The sequence below is a fragment of the Poecilia reticulata genome, chromosome 1 (assembly GCF_904066995.2).
Source record: "Poecilia reticulata chromosome 1, P_reticulata-male-v2, whole genome shotgun sequence".
NCBI lineage: Eukaryota > Metazoa > Chordata > Actinopteri > Cyprinodontiformes > Poeciliidae > Poecilia > Poecilia reticulata.
The window spans coordinates 21,695,412-21,722,224 of record NC_088830.1 but is presented as its reverse complement, the minus strand read 5'-3'; the positions used below and the strand labels follow the sequence as shown (position 1 = coordinate 21,722,224).

Genomic DNA, 26,813 nt, shown 5'->3' with positions numbered 1-26,813 from the left:
AGCCTCCTCTTGGGGCAGCCTATCACAGCACAGCTGTCACCAGTGGATCCGCCCACTGCAGGTGGTGGGGAGAGCAGTTGGCCAGCAGGGGGAGCCGTTTACTGGTGAGTGCTTTATATGTAGCGTTTTGAGTAAGATGAGGATTATTATAAGGGGGTTTTATCATCATAGATTTGATTTACACAATTGGTCCATTTAAAGAGAATAATGATTTACATTTGTTGGTTGGTTTTTAGGTCCCAAATGAGTAAAGGCAGCTGAAAGCTGAAAAAGATCACCCAGAAAGTTTGAAAAATGTACGTTAACCCTCCTGGGTCTGAAGATACTTTTGTATTTAATTTAGTTTATTTTGCACACCATCCCGATGATATTAGAAGTACAATGCTTTCATCATAGGAGCTGGTTTCTGACAAGACAAGCATCTCTTAATGGAGAATGAAACATTGTACAGGGAATACCAGACTCCTACAAAAAAATTTAAATATATACTTAGCTATAGCCTACCTCACCCTTCAATCAACTTTATTAAAGACGCAGAATAGGTCCATAGTGTGAAGATCTAAAAAAGAAAAACAATACTAAAATAATAAAACACAGTAATAAAACATTTAAATACAGCAAGCACAAAAGCAAGTCACTGAGTTGCCAAAAGGCTACATCGCCAGTGAGTCCACATCTTGGACTTACACCTAACTGAACTCTGTGAGATATCTGTTAGTGACAAGATAATGTTGTTTGTAGAGACACAAAGCCTCCCCATGAACCTGTACATAAGAGATCGCAGCACAATGTGATGTTATTTTAGTACCAGCAAGTCTGACTGGTGTTTTAAATCGTGGTTTGATAAGTGTTTTTTTTTTTAGTACAAAGATCAGATTTTGTGCATGAGGACATACTTAGCATATGCAAATTCTACTTTCTTTTATGTTTTCAATCTAATTTTGTAGTTATTTTTATTGGTGATCATAATATACTGCAACAAATGTTATTTTGGGTCACAACTTAAGGGAAAGGTAATATTGGTTATATTGGCATTGCCTTTAGCTTTAGCTAGCAGAAGATTCGAAGCCTGTTCAGCGAGTTCTGGCTAAAATAGAATGATAATTCCTATTGAACCAAAGCCATCAGCTCTAAATCAATTTATTTCTTTCTGCGCTGAGGTTTAAATAGGCTCCAAGTATCTAAAACCTATGGGGCCAGACCGGTTAAATTAAGGTCAGGAGATTACCTTCAGAGATCACCCTGTCCTGACACGTCATTAATCTTATCACTTAGCTTACCCGGTGTTTCCCATTTGTTTCTCTTTCATGTTCGTGGGAGAAGCTCTGAAGCGAAGGAGTCCATGGAGCCTGACAGCGGGACTCCCGGTGCTTCTCTGCCGGCTTCGGAAGTTGCTGGTCCTGAAAGTTCTTTCCGCAGGACAGAAGCGACACAGTCTCTTTCCGTTCAAGGGGCAGGATGGCTCTCTTCCCCCCTGTGGAGCCCCCGCTCCAAAGCGAGAAAAGTGAAATTAGGAGGTGAAATATCAAGCGACGGAGCGTGGCTGGATGACCACTCGGATTTTACCAGCGCGTACTTTTCACGCAGAGCATCAGTGTAAGTTTCTCTGACGGCTGAGTGTAAATGTTAACTTTTAAAATATTAAATTCAATGTCCCTTAACATTCACACGCGTATACAAAAATATGGATTTTGCTTTATTGTTGAAAGCTGAACGTTTTCTCAAAAGAAAAGGGTGCAAAATTCGATTTTTCTTTAAAAAACATTGTGTTTCTCTCGGTTTTTCCCAGCCAGTGTCTGTTCTGGCTCAGCTGGTCTTGAGCTCTTTCTGCTCCAACCCGACGCACAGTGACACACATTCCGCTACTAATGACTATAGAAAAGGTTTTGTATTTTATCAGAAACAAGAAAAACTGGGCATTTCTCTCCCTGTTGTACTTTTAAACTTGGTAAGCGGTCTGTTAATATTAACACATTATAATACTGTGTTGGAGAGATTCAATTAGAAATTTAGCATAGTCGGAAAAAAAGGAAATAATTATGACTGCAACTGTGAAAAAGTTTAATTGCAAGTCAGCCATTTTGGATTTTTAAGGTCAGCACTGATGTGAGGAGTCAAAAATATCCCTCTTGGAACTCAGACTTTAGGTGACCCTATTTTGTTTTTTCAACCTTGAAAATTTCTTTTTTCTCTCTCTCTCTCAATACAAATAGAACAAAATGAAACTATGTCATTTGACCAATACATAGTGCCAATATAAAAAAAAAATGGAAAAGGAAAGCTTTTGTTTGTTTATTTTGTGTTTATGACTCAAAGCACCAGAAAAATGGCATATTCTGTTGTCATACTATTTTTGAAATGTCTGTTCAGAAGGTAATATTTGGAAAACCCTACTTGTTATCAAAAGTAGGTTTCCCCTACTCTTTAACAAAGTAGGGACCTACCTTGTTAGGGTTAATCAATTAATGATCATTAATCAAATTGATTTTGATTGATTTAAATGATTGATTGATTCATTCATTCATTCATTTCACTACGTCAGCATCATTGGAGCACACTACGTCAGCATCATTGGAGCAATGTTATCTTTTTCCTATTTCTTAAACTATGCTCAGCACAAGAGGCTCCAGCCTTCTGTGCAGCTCCTGAATCAGCCACTGTTCACTAGCAGCTGTGCCTCGGTTGGTTATCATTACTTGTCTTCCTGTCTTTGATTTCAGGATCAGTGATCCTCAGGCAGATATGACACCAAGGTTTCTGAAGAGCATGGGAAACCTGGACATCATCTCCCACAAGGACAAATGTGACTGCCAAGTTTCTCATGACCTCCATGACCCGCTAATGATGGCTCCTCACCACAGAACGTCTGTTCCCGTTACTTCAATCCTCAGTGCTCCTGATAAGACGGATTGTTCCTTACGGCCTCCAGTTTCTCCCTGTCCTCCCATTTGTCTTTGCTCCAACAAGTTGCCTTTTGCTCCTTATATTCAGCCTACAGTTGATCTGAAGAGTGTGTCCTGTGGCCTCGGAGAAGGCTGCCCATGGATGATAGGGCTCCTGGGAGGAGGACTGAGATGGATGGGATCTGTGGCAGAGCTCTGCCAGGGAGCTCTCAACCATGCTGGGGAGCTGCTGGCTGCTGAGGGTGGTGCCCTTTCCCTTGTGAGAAAGGCCTACAGTGGAGAAAGTGATTTAGAGGAAGTGATATCCTTGACAGCAAATGGGTGCAGCCAGGCACATCAGAAAATACTGCAGGGTGTCATGGAGCTGGTTTTGGCCACAGGTTCGCCAATAAACCTGAGAGATGCTCAGAAGGTATTTTATTTTGCATTGTACCTTGCGAAGGTTTCTGTACCTCCAAACGTTTTCAGATTTGGTCATGTTGCACTGTGAAAACATAACAGCTTACCACAAGGAAAACACGTGGAAGAAGCAGGTTTTTCAGATAAGACCAAAAAATGTACTTTTTCAATTACTGTGTTGTGAAAAAGTATCACTGACCGTAACACTTAACACAACACCCCCTCTATGAAACATGGTGGTGGCAGAATCATGCTTAGGATCTTTTTTTTTCAGCTGGGATTTGGAAGCTGATCATTGGTAATGAAAAGTTGAATGCAGCTAAATACAGGGCACTCATAGAAAAATATTCTGTAGTGTCCACTAATCACTGTTCCAGCAGAACAAGTATTCATCCGGAGCTACAATGGAATGAGATCAAAAATACTTTATTGATCCCATGAATGTTAAAAATCCAAACTTTGACTAAATCATTTATCAACTTAATTGTTCATAGACTGAGTTTCAACTTTTTATGTGCAACAATGGTAAAAACATACAATATACATTTTGAAGGTGAAATTTCAGCAAAAGGTGGTTCTTTAAATTATTTACTCAAATGCACTATGTACAAACGCATATATTTTATTTTTATTAGTAAAGAAATTATATACATATATATATAAAGCATTTCATTTCCTTACACTCCCCAATTGTACACCACTTTGGGTTAATCTATCACACAAAATCTTATTGAAGTTTGTTTTCCATGTGACATAAAGTGGAATATTCTTATTTAGGAGTTAAAGACTTAAAATTTGAATTCACCCTATTTATTAAGATCATAAAGAGTTAGCCTCATGTGTCTTCTGGTTTAGCGGCATGTTTGACAACATGGTCGTCTCATGGCTAGTGGGAAGCAAGTCACAAAATCCCAGATGGAGTTGCTGCTTTTAATCCTTTTAGACTTAGTCTACTGATAAAGTGGTTTGCTAAGCTGAAGTAATTAGCAATTATGCTGTGCTTTCAACGTGGCACCTTTTGGCTTTAACCGGGTTTATTCACCCAAACATTCACTTAAAGCGGCGCCCAATAAATATGTGAACAAAATAGATGCTGTACTTTCCTTTTCTGTAAACCAAACACTATAAAAAATAATACTGGCATACATTTGAAGTTCAGTGTAATAACTACACATGAAGAGGGTTTAGGAACCAATCGGACAGTCTCTCCCAAAAACCTGCAGTGATGCAGTAAAATGCATGATTTACTTGATGATATTTGCACTGGCACTGACCTGCACCAGGAGTAAAGGTGGCAGAGGCCACTAAAAGGCTTACAGCTGATGCCCTCTGCAGCCCTCGTCTTTTCGGCCAATGTCATTAGGGATGAGAGTTATTTCCTGGTACAGTTAGAACACAGGTAATCCTCGGTTAGGACGGATAGGAAAGGTATTCTAGCAATTCCAGCTATTCCAGTTATTGATCTATGATTTTCATATTTTTTGTTTTAGATACAATATGAAAGGTAGGGTGTGCATTTGTATTAATTCCTTTTGAGTCAATATTTGTTTGCGTTTACCTTTACCAAAATAACTCAATCTCAGCCAGATGAGATAGAGTATATGTGAATATCCATTTTTAAGCTTTGCCAAATGGTTTCAATTATATTTAGGAACCCTGTTCTATTCTAGTGGAAGAATATGGTTTAATCTAAACCATTTTACCATGGCTTCTGGCTGTATGTTCAAGGCATACAGCCAAAAGCTTGTAACATCTTAAGCGTTCTGCAGCCTGTAACAGGTTTACTTCAAGGTTTGCCCAGTATGTGCCACTCCCCAGGTGCGGAGCTATGGGGGCAGCTGGAGGTGCCAGGGAGGGAGAAATGGTTTCAAGTCGCTTTAATGTGTAATTATAAACGGAGAAAGTGCGCCCTCACCTGTTCAGAAAGGTGTACGTAATGTTAAAGTTATTGTCCCTCAATGGGATATATAGTAGTCAGTGCCAGTGGCTGTTTGACTCACGGTTTAGCCAATGTGCTTCCTGGGTAAAAATCCAACGAGACCCCCCGCCCCCAGCTCAACAGTTTCCAGCAGCACAGGCGATACACGTGACAGGCCCGGTCATTGGCCCCACCCCCTGGCCCGACGCTGACTAACCCTAACCCACTCCCCATCGACTATGTACAGCTTCTCTATATAGAGATGTACAGAGAAGTTGTACAACTCCCTGAAGCATGATTCTTTGTGTTTGTCTCCGAGATAAAATTCAAGTTAAATCCCTCAAGGCTTCTGGTTGTTAAGTGTTCAAAGTGAACAAATCCTTTTGCAAGGCTCAATGTGCCTGCATACTGTCAAAATGTTTCTGCATAGAGATTGGTTAATAAGTAATATATTCTGTTGCCAAATTACACAAATATCTAACACATGCAGTTTTTCTGTACCTGTCTTACATGCATATATTTTTAAAATAAGTGAGACCCTCGGAAATAATATTGTAAGACTTGTTGTATTTGTTTACTTCTGCAGGATCCCAGGTTCAAAGTAGACAGTAAACAGTGCTTAAAGATTAGGACGGTTTTGAGTGTTCCTATCAAGAACCACAGGCGAGAGGTAACATTCATCACAGTTCTATTTGTGTATTGATTTTGCACTTGAAGTTCTATCGATACTGCATAACAATGAGTTATGTGATTTGTTTTTTAGGTGTTGGGTGTGGTGGTAATGATCAACAAAAGAAAAGGCTGTGATTGCCATCCTGCTTTTACCTCCATGGATGAAAAGGTGAGAAATGGAACCAGTGGATGAGAGTCTTTGTTAGAATATGTATCAATTCCTGCCTGGGAAAAACTGTGTATTAAATTTTATTACTCAGGTAGTGTCCAATCATATGGATGTATTGGGGATGGTTCTGGAAAACATCCAGCTGTATGAGAGTTCAAGACAAGAGGCTAAGCGCAGCCAGGTAGCAACATGACATCTGTTGTGTGTCCACATAATAAATCCCTCAATGTTCATGCATACTGTATATCTGTGTGTCTCTTAGGCTCTGATAGAAATGGCACAGGTGTTATCAAGGGAGCATCATTCTTTCAAGGTTCTGTTGAGCAAGATGGCCGCCACAATCATGCCTTTCACGCATGCTCAATACTGCACTATCTTCATCCCCAGTGACCAAACCTCAGTCACAAAGGATGATCAGGTTGATCTTCTAATTAACATCATATTTAGCATTTTATTAGTTGTTTGAGTTCTACATGTCAGGTTTGTATTATATACAACATTGTATTTTCTGCTGCTTTCTGGCTTTTACCATAGATCATATTCTCATGTGTGATACACTTGGAGTGTGAAGAGCTTGGATCAACTTGCCAAATCTACAGAAGGTATGTCCTACAGACAATGAGACCTCTTGACAATTAACATTTTTCATTTTTAGATTTTCTGTTTAAAAAAAAATCATATGTCTATATTATTTTTTAGGGAGCATGACATCAGTGCTATAGATCTGTCACATGCTTGTGAAACAATGAGGGCTACAGAAACTGTTAATATGGCAAAGAGCACTGTTGAATCAGAGAGGAGTATCGTCTGCTGCCCTGTGAGAAATGAAAGGTCAGAAAATGCTATTGGTAAGTTTCTTGATTTTATATATGTATCACTTACTTTTATTTAAAATGATTTTCGAGGGATGATCAAAGTTTGAAGTATAGTTTGATCAAAAAATGAACAAAAAACAGAAATAAAAATACATGTCTTTATTTCTGCTAAAGACTGAACACTATTAAACACCCTGAGTTGCTCAGTGTCTGTTTTTCTGTCATTAAGCTGTGTGCCAGCTCATGAACAAACGGACCAGAGACTCAGATGAACTGGAACCCTTTAATCGATACGATGAGCGACTCCTGGAGGATCTGGCTGTGTACTGTGGTCTGGCCTTGCAGTACGCTCAAGCTGTCCAGATCACTAAAGTGAGGAGGGCCAGCATAGAGGTTACAGAAGAGGTAGGAGGGTTATCCCTAACTTTACCCTGGAGAGTACAGTAAATGTGCTCAGATTAATCCATAAATTTGCCATACAGAGGTGTAGTTTTTGGCATTGTTGCCTCTCTTCATGATGTGAAATATGAATGTTTTTTAATTGTGGTTCAGAGTATTAGAAAAGCATGTGTCTTACTTTGTTTATAAATGTTTAAATTTACTTATATGAATGTTAAACTTGCAGGTTCTTGCCTACCACCTCACTGCAGCAGAAGAGGACATTAAGGCACTGCAGGTGATTTCATTTTTTTGTTTGGTTGTTTGCTCTATTCTTTCTTCCTTTCAAAGTAGAATCTACATGTTGACTGATGATATTTACAAAAAAAACCCTACACCTGACAAAAACACTCCCCTCTGGCTGTTAAGCAATGTTTTTTGATTACAAAAATAAAATGCACATTTGTTTGTTTGCGTGTGGTGGTGATGATGGTGTTGGTTTTGCAGGAGACCACAATCCCACCAGCAGAATCACTGAATATTTTGGACTTCCATTTCTCTGATTTTGGCCTACCAGAAGACGCCACCACTCAGGCCACAGTTCGAATGTTTCTGGACCTGAATTTAGTGCAGGACTTCAACATTGATTACAAGGTATCTGATCTGCTTTGTTTCTATTAAAGCAAGCTTAATTTGTAAAGCAGATTTCCTTCTCTCTACGCCATAATACCAATCTGTCAGTCACCTTTCTTTCCTGTATAGAGCCTTTGTCAATGGGTCCTCACTGTGAGACGTGGCTACAGGAGCCACGTTCCTTATCACAACTGGAGCCATGCACTGAGCACTGCTCAAAGTATGTTTGCTATGCTCATGGCAACAGATCAGCTACCGGTGAGTGAATGTATGAGTCACACCTGTAGACTAATAAATATGGAGGGTATTTTTATACGTACAATAGTGTGTGTACACATGAAGTTAAAAGATTATTTATTACATTGAATGATAGTCACTGTATCCACAGTCAGTCTTTTGACTAATTGTAAACTTTGACTGTCAGAGTTTACCATCAGGAGAATAATAGCCATTTTGAACATAAATCTGGGTGAATAACAGATCCGGCTTTGTCTGATTTTTTTTTCTTCTACTTTATTTCTATTGTTTGAAGAGCATCTAAATATTAAAATTTTTGGATCATTTCTTCAATAAACAAATATTTAATGCAGTTATTATTGATTTACAATAATAAGAAGCAGATATAGACAGCTGGAAATGGCAGGGAGTTTCTGGGGGGTATGGGCAGGTAGTCTAATGTAAATAAAATAAATAAAACAACTCTATGTATGTTTTTGCTCATCTGATTTGATCAAAATGTATACAGACTACACACAGAGATTGGCTCAAACATAAAAAAGAAAATATTTTCTCATACATAGGACAAGAAAAATGAAGCTGATTATACTCAATTATTTTGGTCTTTAAACCTTCCTTTTAATTTCTTTGTGTCTCAGAAAATTTTTTCTCGGCTGGAGATCTTAGCATTGATGATAGCCACCCTGAACCACGACATCGACCACAGAGGAGTTAGCAACTCCTACATAGAAAGGTAAACTTTTTCATTCAACGCATAATTTCTTTTTCAAATAAGCAGTGATATGTCATAAATACTAATACTTCTTAAACACTTTCACATTTTGTTATATTATTTCTACAAAATTGAATATATTTTATTGGAATTTGATGTGATGATGACCAACACAAATTAGAGCAAAAATTGTGGAAGAGAAATGATTGCAAGTTTCCCTATTTAAAAAATCTACATAAATCTATATATTCTAAATCATAAATGCAAATCTGAAAACAGTGGTGAGCATTTGCATTGATCACCATGTTCCCTGATAGCCATAAATAAGATATTGTGCAGCCAATGAAGTTTGTTTGAGAACATTAGTGAGAAGCATCGTGGAGACCAAGGAACACAACAGACAACCCAGAGAGAAAGTTGTTAGAAGCTTAAAAACACTGTCCAAAGTTCAACCTTCTATGGACGACTGTTCAGTCTGTCATCTAAAGCCAAGACATGGAATATAGTCTACAAAACAACTGTCAACATGCCCTGGTCTGGCTGCTTAGGCCAGAGTTTATGCAATCTGGTACATGTTCACCTTGTGTCACACTCCATGATTCTAAAATAAATCAAAGAAAAACTCCAAAATTTTGTCATAAGACCACGTTACACTGCTCTAATGCTTGCTGTTAATGATATGCAATTGTATGAAATCCAGAGAATGTAGCCAAAGATCAGTATTTATGGAATTACGTTCTCTGTCTTATTGGACGGCAGACTAAACAAAAATCAGCATGCCACAAAAAGAACTGCATACCAACAGTGAAGACGCCACCATAGACGTGGTGGTGTCATGATATGGGAATGCTTTGCTGCAGCAGGACTCGGTCAGCTCAACATAATGGAATTCTACCACATATCAGATGGTGCTTAAGATAAATGCGAGAAGATCTGTAGAAAAATTAAAGGTGTGACTGAACCTGGTCATGCAACATGACAATGACAGAAAACATACCTGAACATGTATAAAAGGCTGGCTCGAAATTATAAAATGGAAATTTATGGTCTAAGATGAACTCCAGGTCTTGATTTCATTGAGATGTTGGGAGATGGAAAACAAACTGTACATGCAAGAGACTTCTCAAACATCTCTCAGCTGGAAGTGAGGAACAGAATAAGCTGACCTTAGACCAATGTCAAACACTTGTTGACGCCTATAAGAAGCATCTCAATTAAGTTTTTTTAATTAAAGTGATAAAACTAGCAATTAGGGAAATGGGCATCCTAGTTTTTTTCTCAGCCTGAGCTGAGAAATGCATTTTTGAGAAAACTTGTTGGACCCTGCAAAAGATTAAAGACCGGTCCAGAAGATCTCACCTTCCATCAATACTGAATTGCCAAAACAATGTGTATCCTTTCTCTCCACTTCACCATTGTGCACTACTTTGTGTTGGTCTATCACATGACAAAATGTGAAAACGTTTAAAGAATCTGGATAGTTTTGCAAAGCATTTTACGCTGGGATCTTTCTGTCTTGTAGGTCTCAGCAGCCTTTAGCTCAGTTGTACGGTCACTCCTCTTTAGAGAACCACCACTACAACCTGTGCATCTTCATTCTGAATAACACCGTAAAATTTGATCTCCTTGTTTTGGATTTTTTTATTATTTCCTCAAACTTTTTAGTTGTCTCTTTTTAAGTTATTTGTCTTCCTCTCTTAGTCTCTCTCTGATTCTCTTCTAGGGGAGCCAGATCCTCAGCAACTTATCAGATGAGGACCACAGAGCTGTACTGACCATGATCAAAAGGGCAATCCTTGCTACTAATCTTAACATCTACATGCAGTATGTTTGGAAAAAAATTGTCAAAGTAGGAAGAGGTCCAGCACTTGCATAACAATAATTCTAACCCCTCATAAATTCGTTTACTGTGCTATTTGTAGAAGAAGAGGAGAATTTTTTTCTCTTGCTGAGAAAAGCAGGGTGAACTGGAGGAGTGAGAAACAAAGAGATTTGCTGAGGTGAGAGTGAAGATAATTCATCTGAGAGTCATTTATAACTACGTGTATAGTAAAAGAGAGTGAAGAGTTGTCTTTTATGTTATTAATTTACCTGACAGATCAATGCTGATGACAGCTAGTGATCTATCTGCTATCACAAAGCCTTGGCCCGAGCAAAAAAGGGTAGGTCTCAGAAAATTCTGATTACCTAAACAAGCACAGTCTTTTTGATCTACTACTTGCTTTAACCTTCATTTCTTCTCCTTTCAGATTGCCAACCTTGTTGCCATGGAGTTCTTTGCTCAAGGGGACAAAGAGAGAGAGGAGTTTAAAACCAAACCTATTGTAAGTTGCAATTCATCAGGAGTTTCTGGTACAGTAATACTGTAATACAGATATTGCTAACAAAGCTTGACAAATTTTTTGCATTGTTTTGTGGTACAATCTGTTAAACAGTTATTTATGAGATAGTATAGTAAACTGACAACATGGTGACTGCGCTTTAGACAAAACTGAGTTATAGTATAGTAAACTGACAACATGGTGACTGCGCTTTAGACAAAACTGAGTTGAAAGGATTTTTATTGTATTTTGATTTTGTTTTTCTGATGAAATATGGGTGTATTCTTACATTTCTAAATGAATACATCCATATTAGAAGCTGTTTTAACTTCTTCCTCATTAGGACGTAATGGACAGAGAAAACAGTACCCGTCTGCCATACATGCAGGTTGAATACATCGATGAGATCTGCTTCCCTCTGTACAAGGTTTGAGCTTTGCTCAAGTTTTCATAGCTTTTAAACATTTTTGTTTTAGTTTGAGCCATATTGTAACTACAAATTTCAATTGATTTTATTAGAAGATGATGCAATAGATCAAACCAAGTAGCAAATTTAATAAAATTGTAGCTGTGGGTGTGTGTTTTTTAGTTGTTTGGATGGAAGGGTAACCTCTGGCTGGCCTAGTCTGAAGTTTTATGCAGCCGCTGACGGATTTCCCTCAAGAATATATTGTATCTAGCTCCATCCTTCTTCCCGTCAGCCTTCCTGCCTTTATCTGCAAAAGCATCCCCGCAGCGTGCTGCTGCCTCAGTAATGTCTTACAGTGGGCACTGAATGTTTAGGGGATGTGTAGCATTAGCTTCCCTTTACATAAAACGTTTTGCATGTCAGTCACAAAGTTTGAGCTAATTGGTTTGTAAACCATTGTCGGCCTGTCGCATAAAATTCCGATTAAGATTTTCGTTGCATCCTGACAAAATGTAGAATAGTTCAATAAGTTCGAAAACTTTTGCGAAGAACTATATTTAAGTAACATCTTCTACGCTCTTGTTACTGCACTCTAATTGAATCTTTACTTACCCATTCATCCTTTCTCTCTGTGTTCAACTCAGGCTGTGTCAAAATTATTCGACAGCTGCTCTCCTTTGGTGAATGCTTGTAAGAAGAACAGAAAAAACTGGTTGCATCTTGCTGAAGGCACACAGGAAGAAAAGCTTGAAGACAACTGCAGTTTATACTTTGAAACTGAAAGAAGTGAAGAGGAAGAGACAGAAAGAGGAGCAGAACAATAGCCAAAAGAAAAAAAACACATGATGTTTTGAAGCATTTTTTGGGCACATCAGAACTGAAAATGAATCTGGAACCCATTGCCAGTAGGCTTATTTTTATTCCTCTACATCTGAATTTTGACCTACAGAAATCTATAAACTTGTTTTTGTTTGCACTAGCTTTTTTTTTGTTTAGTCAGTTGGGATTACAAAACCTATCTATACGCCTAATGCCAGAATGAGGGGGAGAATTTTTTATTAACAAGTTTGTATGTGCTTTGATACACTTTAAAATTGTGAAAGCCCAGATGACAATTACTTTGACAAAGTTAAATCACAACATTTGAGGTAACGGGGGGGAATGCTTCTGGGTGTATTTTAATTTCCTTGTGTGAAATTATGTAGAAATAAGAAGAAATCGGGCAAGATATCATGAACAGAATTGAAGACGTGTTCACACTGGTACAATTTCCATTGGCTCAAGCTGTCACATTATTGTGGTCAAACAACTTTATGTAAGGATAAACACCATATGAATTTGCAGCCACTATACTATTTTGGAGTGAGACAGTTTCTTTGTCCCAGACACAAATGTATTTTGGTGTGAAAGGTTCAAATCAATCCCAGAATAAAAGCAGAAGACCTTGTAGAGATGCAAACTGAAGCTGGTGAGAGAGTGGCATTAATCAGTTTGCAAAGCGTTATCTACAAACATGGAAAACTCTTCAAAACATAAGGATGTCGAGAAAAAGCTACCAATGTTTTGTCTCCTACTTTAGAAAGTGAAATTCTTTGTAGAGATTCATTTCAAGCCTTTATTTGTGGTCACTTTTATAATTTTATAATTAGAATTTGAGTTTTACATAACATTAGTTTCAACAAAGCATTTTAATGTATATACTGTATGTTAGGTATTGGTGATATTATAACTTTACATATGTCTAGAAGACAGTCATTGACACCCTCCACAATGAGGGTAAATTTGGAAAGGCCTTTGCTAAAGAAGTGTTTTTTCAAAAAAAAAAAATTATCAAAGCATATTCACAAAAATTTAACAGAAGGAAAAGGTGTGATACAAGACGATGCACTAGCAATGGGGAGAGTTGCAGCCTTGAGAGGATTATCAAACAAAATATATTTAACAATTTGGAGGAGCTTCACCAAAACGGCACTGAGGCTGAAGTGCATCAAGATACTACACAAACAAATCCCGGACAAAAATATATTGGACTTTTTAGAGATATCCTATTTAATTATTTTATTTTAGTAGATGTACTTATTGATATAACTGTATAAATATATACAAAATTATTATAAAATTATATATAAAATTATAACATTTTAATAAATTCGCTCACTGCTGCGGCGGCTTTATTGCAATCCTCCATTCCTGTGCAATATTTTATGAGGAAAAAGTACCTCCCCGATCCAATCTGTTGGGGGCGCTGCGTTTACTTAACTTAGGTTGCTGCTGCTTCGGTAAATCTGCAGAAGAAGACGACGACAGAGAGACAAGAGGAAGAAAATGACAGGGCGCGCAAAAAGAAAAACCAAACCAAATCAGGTAATTTTAACCTCCTTCAACCACATTTGACTGCTATCTTAACTATCCATTGAGAAGATGGACTTACGAGGTTAAGACACGTATTGGTTATGAATAAAAAATACTGAAACTGCATCTATTATTAAGCGCAAATGGCAGAAGTGTGTGATGCGCTGAGTGAGCATCAGCGGTGGGAGCCAACATGGCAGCAGCTTCCCTGCTCAGTGCTGCTGCAGCACTGGTCACGTCATTTTAATGGTGCTTCACACACTGTTTCACATTTGTTCGTGTTGATAATTACTAGATAGCCTCCCTTTTTAACTTGCAAATCTCGTCAGTTAGCCTGTTGGATTGAGGTAGGGGGATGTTTCCATAGTTAATGTTATTTATCAAAGACTACAAATGGTCTGTTACGAGCTAAAACTTTTACATAATTGAATTAAGACGTGTTCATAGGCTTCTCTCAACTCAACTCTTAAGAAGTTCACATATCTGGTATATCACAGTTTACTACTCTGAGCACAGAGAGGCTACAGAGTTAAAGCTGTAGTGTCTGGTATTTTGTTAGATTTTTTTGTGTGTGAAAGACGAACCAAAGTGGCAAGTAATAATAAAATGGAAGGAAATAATAAGTGGTTTTACGAGTAGAACACGTTCGTGTTGATACTTATTAAAATCCGGTGCGCCCCGCTGTCTTTAAACGTCACCTGATTAGTAAGCAGAGTCCACCTGTATGTAATTCAGGCTGATTGTTAGAATGACCTTTGACGGCTGGAGGTAGAGAAATGATGCAGACCAACCAGGTGTTTACTCCTAACACAATGCAGATGACAGGATATGCAAAATAACCCCTGTTCAGTAGGTTATGTGTGGGCTCGCAGAGGCTCACAATGATCTGGACCACCAGCCTTCTATAGTCCACTACACTCTATAAACATTCACAAATGACAAAAAACAATCTAATTTGTAAATATTTTCCAATATTGGGAAAAATACCGATATTAAGAAAAACTGATTTCAGATTCTTCAAATGCACACCTCCATTTTCTATGTTTTGTAAAAGGAGAGAGTCATCAAACCTTTTTCAACGACTGTGAGTTAATCCGTTACCTAAAAACCCTCCAAAGTTCATTGGATGTTGTGGTTGAAGTGTGAAAAGGTTTTCAAAGGTTCTGGACGCCATACAGCAACAAAACACATCCAACTAATTTAACTGTGAACGTATGTCATTGTGGATTTCTCTGCTTCTTCATTAGGAGTCGCGCTCAGCCAATGGAGAGGTGAAGAAAGCCCGAGCTGATGAACCTAAAGCTATGCTATCATCAAGAGTCGGCGCAGAGCAACGTGATGAGTTGGCTCAGCTGTATGGTTTTCACATGCCAGAGGATCTGTGCCACTTCTGGGACTTCTGCAAGGAGCTCAGTCCTGACAACCCCTGTGGTATATGCAGTAATTAAATGCAGTAGTTTATACTTGTGCTAAACCATTGTTTTGCTTCTCCGTTGTCTCTGGATGTTGTCAGAGACCCTGTTGTTCTCCACAGGGTTTTTGGAACTAATGGTACTGCTGTACTATCAGAGCTATTATTATTTTATGACGACTTGGATCACTCAAGGCCCACAAGCCAAATCTGACCTGCCAGACCTTTTTATGTGGCTGTCTTGATTGTAGACTAAACATTAAATGAGCTTAAATATCATGTTATTAATCAAATCAATGCAGTTTTTATCTGTTTAATGCCAAATTACATCAATCAGTTCCTCCAGTTTGAGAATTATTGTTGAAATTCACACAAAATCAACAAATTGCCACAGCTGGCTCTTTAAGAGCATTCATAATATTAATTTGGCCCAAAACAAAAATGGGTTTGACACTCCTGACTTGGAAGCAAAATCATTTTAAAGATTCCAGTTCAGGCCGTATTTTCAATCCGTGAACTAGATCGGTTCTTTACTCCTCGCAATCAGCTGAAAGGCTCAACAAACAATTGAAACCGTAACAAAGATCTGAAAAGAGGCTAATTCCTGAGCATATTTTTTGAGTGGGGAGGAAATCAGTATGATGTATTTATGCAAGTCTAAATTTAAAAATATCAGAACTAGAAATTAGTTTAGCTTCTCTGTCTGTGATCTTGCGCTGATTGTCTCAACACACTTTTGATTAGGTGCCGTGAAAGACACGCTGGGTCTCCAGCTGGTCGGCCCTTTCGACATTCTGGCAGGAGCTAACAGAAACGCCAAGAATCCTCAGCCCAACTTTCATCTGCATTGGAGGTATTTTTATGACCCACCAGAGTTTCAGACAATTCTCAAAGGGAGTGAGGATTCCCAGCATCACATGGGATACTACAGGTATACGTAATACATACATATATACATAACGTCTCATAGCTTTTCAGAAATTAATATGTTGGCTAAAGTTAGACCTATGAGTAGAATAAGTTGTAATTATTTTAATTGTTCAACTGTCAAAACATCAGGGATAGCCCAGACTCTCTGCCTTCGTTTGTTGGGGAAAATCATGCCAAGAAGGGCTGCAGCATAACACAAATGGGAGATAACATCTTTGCGGCTGTTTAGTAAGTAAACCACATTATTCTCCATATAATCAGCTGTGGAAAAATTGTGATTTCATACAGTTTTTTTTTATATCTATTTCTGTCTTTGAAATACTTTTCTTGCATCTCTTTAGCCTGCATTTGCTGAGGAAGAAGAAAGAGAGAAATAGTAAAAGAGCAGAAGAAGAGGCTTTGGAAAGCCTGGAGTCGAAGCTGAGAGACCAGGCTGAGACATTGGGATTTTCTTTAGAGCAGAAGACCAAAGGCATGAAGCAGCGGGACAGAAAGGTGATTCTCAAACCAGGTTCCTTCATCGTCTAAAAAAGTATGGAAAACTTTTTTTTTTTTCCAAACTTTTTTCCTTATATCATCTAAATACTGCATCCATCAACCTTTTCTTACACTCTTTATCCATTATTTGAGATCTCATTCATTCCTTCCCTTTTCATGCCTTCTTTTTCCTTTGCCTCATTACTCTAAACTTTTCCTTTCACTTATTCATTCCTGTTTGCCATTTTCCTTCATTCAGATTTCTTATAAGGAAATAAGCATCACAACGATAAATGAGTTATTCCCAATCTTCGAAAGCCATATGTGTACAACCTACACATAGCTTGCTTTAAAGTAGAGCTCAGATATTAATCTCCTTCTCTGTAACACTGCAGGTCGTTGCCAAGACCTTTCATGGTGCTGGTATTGTTGTGCCTGTGGACAAGAATGATGTAGGATACAGAGAACTACCAGAAACAGATGGTGACCTTTTTTTAAAAAAAATAAAAAATTCTTTGATATATTTTTATGTGAACTTTTAAATGTATTTCTTTACACATATTTCTACTAGCTGGTCTCAAGAAGATCTGTAAAGCCATTGCAGAAGCTCGGAATGATGAGGAACGTGTCAAAGCCTTTGGGCCAATCCAGGAGATGATGACATTTGTTCAGTTTGCTAATGATGAATGCGACTATGGAATGGGCTACGAACTTGGAATTGACCTTTTTTGTTATGGATCGCATGTGAGTTGAAGAACACCAACCCCATTACAACCTTGGAGTAATAATTTACTTACAGTTTAGATAATTAACCTCAGGATTGAAAAAAAATGTCTCTGACACAAGATAATAGCTTGAATTTCACTAAGCCTTTACACCTGGAGTGCAAACAATTGTTAATCTTGTCCATCCTTTTTTCCTCCAGTACTTTCATAAGGTTGTCAAGCAACTTCTACCAATGGCCTACAGCTTGCTGAAAAGGAATTTGTTTGGGGACATTTTGGAGAGCCATCTGAGCAGCCGCAGCCATAACAACTTGGACCAACTCTCTGCACAATAAAATAAAAGACTCAGCAGTCCATTAGAAGTTCTCATTCTGGTTCTTATAAGCTTTCCTGCCATGTATATTTGATTACTGGTGTTTGTCATGGTTAATGCTTTTTAGTGATTCTGTTGCTGCTGTCATTTATGGAATCATTTCAGTGATATATTGTTAAATTTACATGTGTAATAAAGTCGTTTTATATTTTTAGATGTTGTCTCTTGGTATCTTATACTTGCTAGGTGAATACTTCATCTAATTTGTCTATGTTGGTTAGGGACATTTTATTTTAATACATTGTAATAGAAACGGAAGACAGTGTTGTCAGTGGCTAAAGCTAAAATGAGCGTCATATCTGCCATAAAATTACTGGCTGCAGATGCCATAGTGTCCCATAGTCTCAACAGATCTCCCTGTTCTTTACAGCAATCAGAATTATGTTAATGGGTTTACTTTTTGCTTTGGTGCAAAAACTGTCAAAATTTTAAACTTTATTTCAAACGGCAATAAAAAAAACTTGACCCATAAGAGAACAAATGTGCGGCTGATTTTACTGTAGTGTATTATGAATTTTATTCCCAATCTATGCATGAAAACGTACATTTTCCCACCAAAAGTGGCAGTTGAGTTATCATGCATTTATTGGGCTAGAAAAAAAAATTGTAGAATGCAACCAATTACTGGTACCTTAATATATTTTTATGCTTCATTATGAAATGTTCTGTTCAAAAAGAAACAAATATTTAAAAGTTGAAGTTCCAAGTGGAAAAATCAAGGGTTCCTCATTTGCCCAACTTCACAATCCACCATGACTGAATAAAACTATGGATGGCTGCAGTAAAGAGAAGGTTTTAATAAAAGCTAGACTGCAAGTTAATTAGGTTTAAAGGAAAATATCTGGAAAAAAAAACTTGTTGCAGATGTTTATAATTGTGCTGTCCAGTTTAATATTGTCAAAAACTTTATAAATTAAACAATCTGAAATGACCCATGAGTTATGGCATACTAAATTCTAGGTAACTTAAAAACCAAAAGATGAAGTTGTTGCAACCATTTTCATATTTTTTTTTCTTTACACAACATATATATCCATTAAGAACTAAAAAATGAAATAAAATTCTCACTTTATTAGATTTTATGTACCAACTCCACTTTAAAGATTTTCTTACAGCAACATTTTATCATGATCGTTTTAAATGACTTCATGCCCCCTTGAAGGCACGTTTTGTTCCTATGCTTTCAAGATCTTGGTATTGATCTTGTCAACCTTCATTAAATATGTAGCTAAGTGAAGAATCTCAGGCCCAGTTTGAGGTTGAAAGATACAAAGATTGCACAGGCTAAGCAAGTCCAACTCCAATTACTGTTTGAAAAGTGAACTCGTAAACATTTTGTAATGTTACAATTACAAACTTCACTGCTCAGTAAGTTAGTAGTCTTAACACCTGAATTGAGAAAATATAAAAAACGCTAAAACGAGGATGCCATCTTGCTGAATTTAAGCAGCTGTTAATGATTTTTTTTTTAATTCTAAATCCAATTTTTTACGATATGCAGAGCTCTAACTTGTGTACAAACATTAGTTTCAAATAGGCTAAATAAGCCAAATAAAAGAAAGTCAACTACATAAAAATTCTAGGTTCCTTGTCAATCGAAGGGCGTTAACGAAATGTCCGATTGTCTTGGAAGGCAGCACGGATCCTGCGGAGTTTCGGGAAAGCGCATCAGAAGGAAGCGCGTTCACGTGCGCACACACGTACATGCGCAGGCTCCAGCTGCACACCGGGAGCATCCCTGCGCAGAGAGAGCGCTCTTCTTGCTCTCAGTCTAGAGCAATCGCTTCATTTGTTTTTGTTTTGTTTTCTCCCCCACATTTTCTCATCACAGACTCTCACTGACGACGCAGGATGATGCGGGGCCCCGCCGAGCTCCGTGCATGCTGAAGCCCGCACACATCCACCTTACACCGGCATAAAAACCCTCACTGACCGCACCGATATTTTTTACTGGCAGTCAGCCCAAGACGGAATGTCAAGCAGCCCTGAAGGAAGTCGCTCCGGGGGCGGCGGCTGCGGCTCCGACCGAGACTCCAAACGGGCCTCCTCGAGCAACACGTCCCCGGAGGGTGGACCTCCACTGCCGCTGCACCAGAACCGCATACGGCAGGTGGGTGTCTGTCCGTAGTCTGCTCTCTCTGCACTGACCGGCCCAGTCAGCCGTGTAAACATCTCTGCTGATGCTCTGCGCTTAGGCAGGGCTCTCCAAGGCGTTGCCGTGTGAGAAAACACCATGATCATCCTCGAACTCACTTTGCTACATGTAATTAGCTGCTAATAAAGCGGCGGATTTTTTATTTATTTTTTGTAGAAAACGTCATTTGTTTTCACAAAATACTTAAATGGAGCTGCTTAAGTAAACAAATTAAAATAGGTTGTAGTTTAGAGCCGTGGAAATAAACATCTGCAAAAGTATTTTTTTTTAGATAAGCTTAGCTTAATTGTGTTCAAATCGTGGCTTTACTGTAAATATATAGTTATCTCACACTAGTCACTTATCTGAACAGTCAAAATTTGGGTTATTTACTTTTTTGTCTTCATAAAACATATTCCAGGTTAATCCTATCTGGGGACTGACCAGGGATAATTTTATAAAATGTTTGTTTACATGTTGCCCTTTGTCCTTGTTGGGATGCTCAGTCTGTTTCGGCATGGTACATTATTTGTGTGTATGTATGTGTGCGTGTGCATGTGTGTGTTTGTCCAAGAGTGGTTCTTGCTCACTGTCAGAAGGGGCACCTTCTACACCCCAGCCAGAGTCCAAGGTGGTCTTAATGCAAAAAAGCTCTGAAAATACCGATTGTTTTTGCAAATAGAATAAAAGTTTCATAAAACTCAAATTACATTTTTCATGCTATTTGTGCAGTGTAAAACAATCAGTTGAAGTATTTCGGATTTAGTGCCATAGTTGATCTGATGTAACCCCATGGTGCTTTACAGAAGCACCAAATCAAAAGCTGCAAATCTGATAACAGCTTTAGCTATTCATGGTGTACAGTCATATTTTCTTTCAATGCTTACATTGTACAGAACACTGGTGGGCAACACTACTCCGTACCAGCAGGACATGCAAATCAGCAATAGATAACTTAGCTGCTATAGATAACAAGCTTTCTTCCCTGGTCAATCAACCATATTTCCCAAATCAAAACTACTGTATGGATAAACGTGTCGGCTCAAGAACTGAACAGTTTTGCTTTTGCTGAATGTTTAATGATCATTGTCAAAAACCCATGTTGTATGTTAGCAAGTAATAGATTCATACATTAATTTATAGTAAAGATCAGATTTCAGTCAAAAAAGAACTTAAATGGAGGTCTTTCCATTAGGATCAATTATTATGGCACAAAGGGAGGCACAGTGTGCCAAGAAAACCTTACCCATACTATCCACCAAAACCACCAGTCAGAAACATTGACCAAAGGATGATACATCCATTTTTTTCTTGGTGTTTACACCCGATTGTTGCAACATCTGGATGTTGCAGCTGAAACCAAGTGTAATCTGTCTAGTCAACATTTTTTCCAATCTGTTATTATCCGGTTTATATGAGCCCTTACTCAGTTTGAACTTCAGCAAGTTGTCTTCACCTCCTTCACACTTGATCTGCTGCCGTGAGATTGACTGAGTTGCTATATCAATCATTTGAACAGGCATACCTAATAAAATGGCTGGTAAGTGCACGTTTTCGTTTGCACATTTGTAAGTCCAGTAAAAATGTAATTCTCCCTAAGGGTTAGGGTACAGAAAGATTCTATTGAACCATGTCTAGTTCTCATCCACTCGTGATTATGTAATCTGCATGTTTGGCTGGTGAATGTGAGCCAGGAGATGGTGAAGGTTTGCTTCCTCCCTCAGTGCACTCTCTGAAGCTAATATGATTTCAGTAATGGATTCTAGTGCTACACACACAGACACACTTTTGGCTCTCATTACAGGGTGGGGTTCTTAAGATCAGACACATTGATGGATTGCAATATCAGAAAAGAAAAAGCATAGTCATCTCTACCCAGACAGGTGTTCTGGTGAACACCTGGGCGGTGGTAACTGGAGCATTTAGTTCTTATTTCTTTCGTAGTAAAAGAAACTAACTCAATATATGAAATTATTTATCCAATGTTGCTTTTTTATGTTGATGTAAAGTGGAAGAGCATCTCTGGAGGTTGAATACATTAAAGGAGTCAAACAAAGTAAAAATGTCAAAACAGTAAGACATCTTGGTTTGCAGCTTTGAATGGTGATGCTTGGAATAAAGTGGGTCAAAAGCTGAGTCTGCTGTGTAACCATGTAACATATAGGAACATGTAGTGAAATATTTAGATAACTTTCTAGGAATCTTAGGTTATTCAAAATCACTAAGATCAAATTTGTGTCTTTTCTCTCTATCTTACATACAGATAAATTTTTTCTCCCTCTATTAACTTTTATTTGGGACTTCCTCCTTTGCATGATTTAGATTGTATTGATATTACCCGGCTTGCCTGCAGATTTTATTTGGGACAGAAGAGTCTTGGTGCAACCACCATATGTGGTGGTCACATGACCACATAATGGTCAAACTTTAATGTGTCATATGTGTTGAACTAACAGAAAATAGCATGTTGCAATGTGGAAGGAAATCAGTCAGAAATATAAAGAGCATTACACAACTGCACATCTGCCCAGGCATGACGGACCACCTGATCTGGTAACTCTGGAGGAGCAGCAGAGATTCACAACTCATGTGGGAGAGTCTACCAATAGAATACTTATTAATTGTATGGTTCCCATTTGTAGTTTCCCACTAGCTATGTGATGCAGGTGTGGACTATCCCGGTCCTCTAGGGCCTGTGTCCTGCAACTCTTGGATGTCTCCCTGCCTGATCCAACACACTTCAATGAAATAGCTGAATCACGTCCTAAGAGCAGTCAAGTTCTACAGAGTCCTGCTAATGACCTCATTATTTGACTCAGGTGTGTTGAATTAGAGATCCATCTAAAAGTTGCAGGGCACCGGCCCTCTAGGCCTAGAGTTGCCCACCCCTGTGCTAGAGACATAAAACTGAGGTGAAAGTTCACCTTCCTGACATTTACCCTAAATACACAGCCAGAGAAACAAAATTCAAAAATGTTAATCTCCAGAAATTCAAACCTGGTGGACACATGCCCTCAAAAACCTCCACATGTAATTACAGCAAATAGTATTGTTTCAGGGCGGGCACTAAAATCAACTGTATGCTGCCCTTCCAATACAAAGGATCAGTGCAACTCCTTTGTATTGGTCATTGACATAAAATCACAAAATAATATGCTCTTATTTTTATGGTTATAAAGAGACAAAACGCGAAAAACTTTCAGGAGTGTGAATATATTTGCAAACCACTGCGTCTGGGCAAGCTGTAGATGAGAGGAGGTTCACCAAAACCGTACTTGCTGTCGTTCACTGTGTACAGTTTACTCACTCTCAGCGTAAAGAGGTGTGCATTTTGACTCAATGACCTCCACTGTTGCAATTCAAAATCTTTTCTTCTCTTTTTAAGAAAAGATGCTCTCATCAGACATTGGTGACCATGCGAGAGATGTTCACATTTTCTTCAGAAAATTGTTCAGCAACACCTTTAAATTCACCTTGTCACGTCTTGAATTTGAACCGAGTATTTTTTTAAAAGAAACTTCAGTTAAAACATTCTTTAGCTGTAGCTTTTTGGTTTTGAATGAATTAGGTGAGACATGATTAGATATGTTTTTGCAGTGCAGGCCAGCATGCGAAGGTTCTCAAACAGAAAATGGAAGGATACTAAAATAGAGATTTCATTAAAGCATAATGTTGACAGGGTGTCTTCTGCAGCTAAAACAGCTCCAGCATAGGTGAGAAAAAACAGAAAACGACAAAGGAACACGTGATACGAGGGTCTTACTCGCAGGTCTAAAAATACTGCCTGTTTCCAGTGTGGTATTGGAGAAAAATAGCCTCTTTCTGTCTGAATGTATCCACATCTCTGAATGGTTCTGCATTACTGGGATTTCTTCAGTTTTTCTGTTCTGGTGAAAAACTATTTTATCTGCTCTGCCCTATCTAAACAAATGTGTTATGATTCATCACTTCCTCTGACTGTGTGAATGTGACAACATGCTCATTGAGAACCAACTACCCCCGTGGTTGCAGCTCATCTTGCACTACATTCCCTCTACTATTTCTGGCCATTGTACCATTCATCTTTTCTCCACCAGAGCTGTAGATGTTCTCTCACTGCCCAAACACGTGACACTTTACCCCAGATTTCTCCTTGTCGTCTCGGCCATCATTCCTAACCATCTCCAGTTTCCCTGCAATGTATCCGCCCCAACATAGAGGTCCCGGCGCGCCACTGGGTCGGCTTACACTGCAACCTTTGACATTTTCATCCCCCTCTTTTTTTCTGCCTCCCTGTATGTAAAATTTTTTATTTTTCTGTATCTGCCTGCTTATCTGTCTGCCCGTCTTTTTCCACTGGGAGTGGTAGGATGGGGCTGTGCAGGAAGGGAGTACTAATGGAGTCATGGCCTTCATTGCATTACTTATGGACAACTACATCAATACACCCCCACATTGGACTGCATCTGTCTTCCTGCATAGTGCCTATTAGAAATGTTGGACTGTAGGCTGCATCTTCAGGTGCAGTTTGAAAGAGCTCATCTTTAACCATCGTCCAGCATCATACATTATATTACACATCAGATTAATGCAGCTCTTAGAGCACTTTCCTGGTCATAAATGCTTACATAGACACCTGCAAGGAACCACAATCACCCAACCCTTCTCCACCCCCCACCTCTGCAGATGTTTACCAAATGCATCATAATTGCTTCCTGTAAAATCTTGCTACGGTGCAGCAATGTCTGCATTCAGACATGATCCGTGTGTCCCATTTAGTTTTGTTTTTAATTTCTACATGTCTTCTACATCTTACAAATAGTCCTCCGCCTTTTAATCAGTCATAGTCATGTACATTTATTGAAAGCAGAAAAGTCCCAGAGATTCACTAGTCTGAGTTTTTACATCTGATTTTAGTCCATATTGACATGTCACCTGGTTGCTGCACATCCATTATGTGAAACTCCATCACATCCCAAAGATGTTTGAGGTCTGTTGGTGTGATGTCTTGTTGCTATGGAAGCCTCTGGTGTACAGTGACGTTATCATGGTCAACAAATCAGTTTGTTGCATGGTATTTGGAAAACTCTTGATATCTGATAATGTTACCTCACTCCCACCCCATCACCATTCTGAAACAGTTGCAGCTTCATCTAGTGATTTTCACCACAGCTTTGCTCCTAACTGCAGTTGCTGCTCTTTGTTTGGTGGATTCACTGTGTTAACAAGAAATTAAAAAGGTGGATGTAATTAAGTGGTTGTTGAGTGCATGCCAATAAACAGTGTGCTGAGTATTAGTTTTCCCAAGTTGTTGCTGCTATTATCACGTGTCTTTAGTTAATATACTGCTGCAGACAAAGCTAAAACAAAACACTAACATATTCTGTAAATAACCATATTTGGCTCTGAAAGTATGCCCTGATGCAATCTTCATGCAACAGTCAAATGGTGTTTTCTGGAGTTTCATTGTGTGTGTTTACATCTTATGTAAACACACACGAGGTGTGTAATGGTGATGAGACTAAAAAAAGAGCACTAGCATTCGTGGCCCAATTCCAGATCTACATGACAAATCATCTATGTTTGGATACAAACAGTGTCCCGACTCTTCCTTTTGGTCACTATGGTACTGCTTATCTGGCTGGTCTGGCCTACTTTTAAACTGACAGTCGCTTCCTGGCTCACTTTAAGAATAGACAGAGCATCTTTTGAAGAGTCATGAACTGCTGGGTTCCTCGGTAAAGATGTGACTCTTGAATTATCAGCTTTTATCTGAGCATCACAGTCTCATACTGAAAATCAAAAAAACTTTTTGGGTTAGGGTTAGATGGTATCATTGCTGGTAGCCCATCTGTTAATGCGCCATTTTGTCAATAACACAGCAGTTAAGCAGTAGAGAGAGTAGATTGTTTATGCTTTTACCAGTCAGGCAAAAATGTTTAAAAACCCCTGTTAGAAACAGGGTCACAAATTTAGGGTGCTTTAATGCTCACCTCATATAAGATGAAAAATATCCACCTGATTTCAAATGACTGATGTTAGCTAGATTAAGTAGTTAGCTTAGCACATACTGAGATTACATGGCACCTGTTTGCACATTTCTTAGCTGTTTTTCTTAAATCACAGTGAATGAGAAAGATCACAGTGAATGAGAAAGATGCAGCTCAATAAAGCAAACAGTAAATAAATAAAGCTGATTTTCTTTTTGATATCCAGTACAGCCCTGTCGATTTGGTACACACATGTAAAAAAAAAGTGTTTTTTTTATACTTGAACATAAGCAGAATGTCAATGTGAACAACGACATTCTCAATGACATTAAAAAGTGACATCAAAAGAAACCCAGGACTCAGCCATCAACAAACTCTTTCTTCTATGTGGAAACATGGCTCTGGAATGGAGAAAACATAGTGAACTGAATTAAAACTTTATGTCAGAGTATGCACTATATAAACAACAATAAGATATTTAGCTAGCTAAATTTCTGACCTGAAAAAAGGTCCGTGTGGATGTAACATCACATGTACTGGGGAAAAAAAATCAGCTCAAGTCCAAATCCAGCTTTTTGTGTTATTTAACCAGTCCAAAACACTGCACCTCATTTGGGGTGCAACAACTCAATGGCTGCTGCATGATCAACAGTCACGATGAGTCCCTCTGGCCAGAAAGAGGATTCAGTGACAGTTGCACTTTTATAGTGGATTGAACTGGATTGTTTAAATATTGTAAATATTTATTCTCTAATGTCTGTATCGTCTGATAAAACAAATCCTAAACAACATTAAACATTTTGAAATGGGTTCATTGTTGTATCATCCATCCATCCATCCATGAATGAATGAATTAAATTAGCTTTGACTTTCTCT

General features: G+C 38.4%; 3 protein-coding genes across 10 annotated transcripts in view; all 3 read left to right on the top strand.

The window, feature by feature from the left end:
- Window positions 1-22: 22 nt before the first annotated feature.
- On the top strand, window positions 23-13,030 carry pde5aa (phosphodiesterase 5A, cGMP-specific, a). Its single transcript, XM_008417030.3, has 21 exons — window positions 23-104; window positions 1,324-1,596; window positions 2,721-3,315; window positions 5,807-5,890; window positions 5,984-6,061; window positions 6,153-6,242; window positions 6,324-6,479; window positions 6,596-6,663; window positions 6,761-6,909; window positions 7,106-7,281; window positions 7,502-7,552; window positions 7,762-7,908; window positions 8,017-8,145; window positions 8,763-8,857; window positions 10,359-10,446; window positions 10,560-10,660; window positions 10,759-10,836; window positions 10,935-10,998; window positions 11,086-11,160; window positions 11,501-11,584; window positions 12,211-13,030. The coding sequence occupies exons 2-21, from the start codon at window positions 1,343-1,345 to the stop codon at window positions 12,388-12,390; spliced, it is 2,742 nt and encodes a 913-aa protein (XP_008415252.2). The 5' UTR covers window positions 23-104; window positions 1,324-1,342; the 3' UTR covers window positions 12,391-13,030.
- A 740-nt stretch (window positions 13,031-13,770) lies between these two features.
- On the top strand, window positions 13,771-17,988 carry hpf1 (histone PARylation factor 1). Its single transcript, XM_008417043.3, has 8 exons — window positions 13,771-13,930; window positions 15,166-15,349; window positions 16,074-16,260; window positions 16,389-16,487; window positions 16,601-16,754; window positions 17,132-17,219; window positions 17,308-17,480; window positions 17,662-17,988. Exons 1-8 carry the CDS (start codon window positions 13,892-13,894, stop codon window positions 17,794-17,796), a joined length of 1,059 nt encoding a protein of 352 aa, XP_008415265.1. The 5' UTR covers window positions 13,771-13,891; the 3' UTR covers window positions 17,797-17,988.
- Window positions 17,989-19,225: 1,237 nt separating this feature from the next.
- The window catches only part of ank2a (ankyrin 2a, neuronal), a 79,010-nt gene continuing 71,422 nt past the window's right edge, over window positions 19,226-26,813 (top strand). For 4 of the 8 annotated variants that reach the window (XM_017305054.2, XM_008417093.3, XM_008417190.3 and 1 more), the window contains exon 1: window positions 19,236-19,944. In XM_017305054.2, the coding sequence (XP_017160543.2) occupies window positions 19,807-19,944 (138 nt within the window). In that variant the 5' untranslated portion in view covers window positions 19,236-19,806. Of the gene's footprint in view, window positions 19,945-26,813 lie in introns of all 8 variants that reach the window. The other 4 variants (XM_081608896.1, XM_081608894.1, XM_008417070.3 and 1 more) reach the window with 4 other exon arrangements.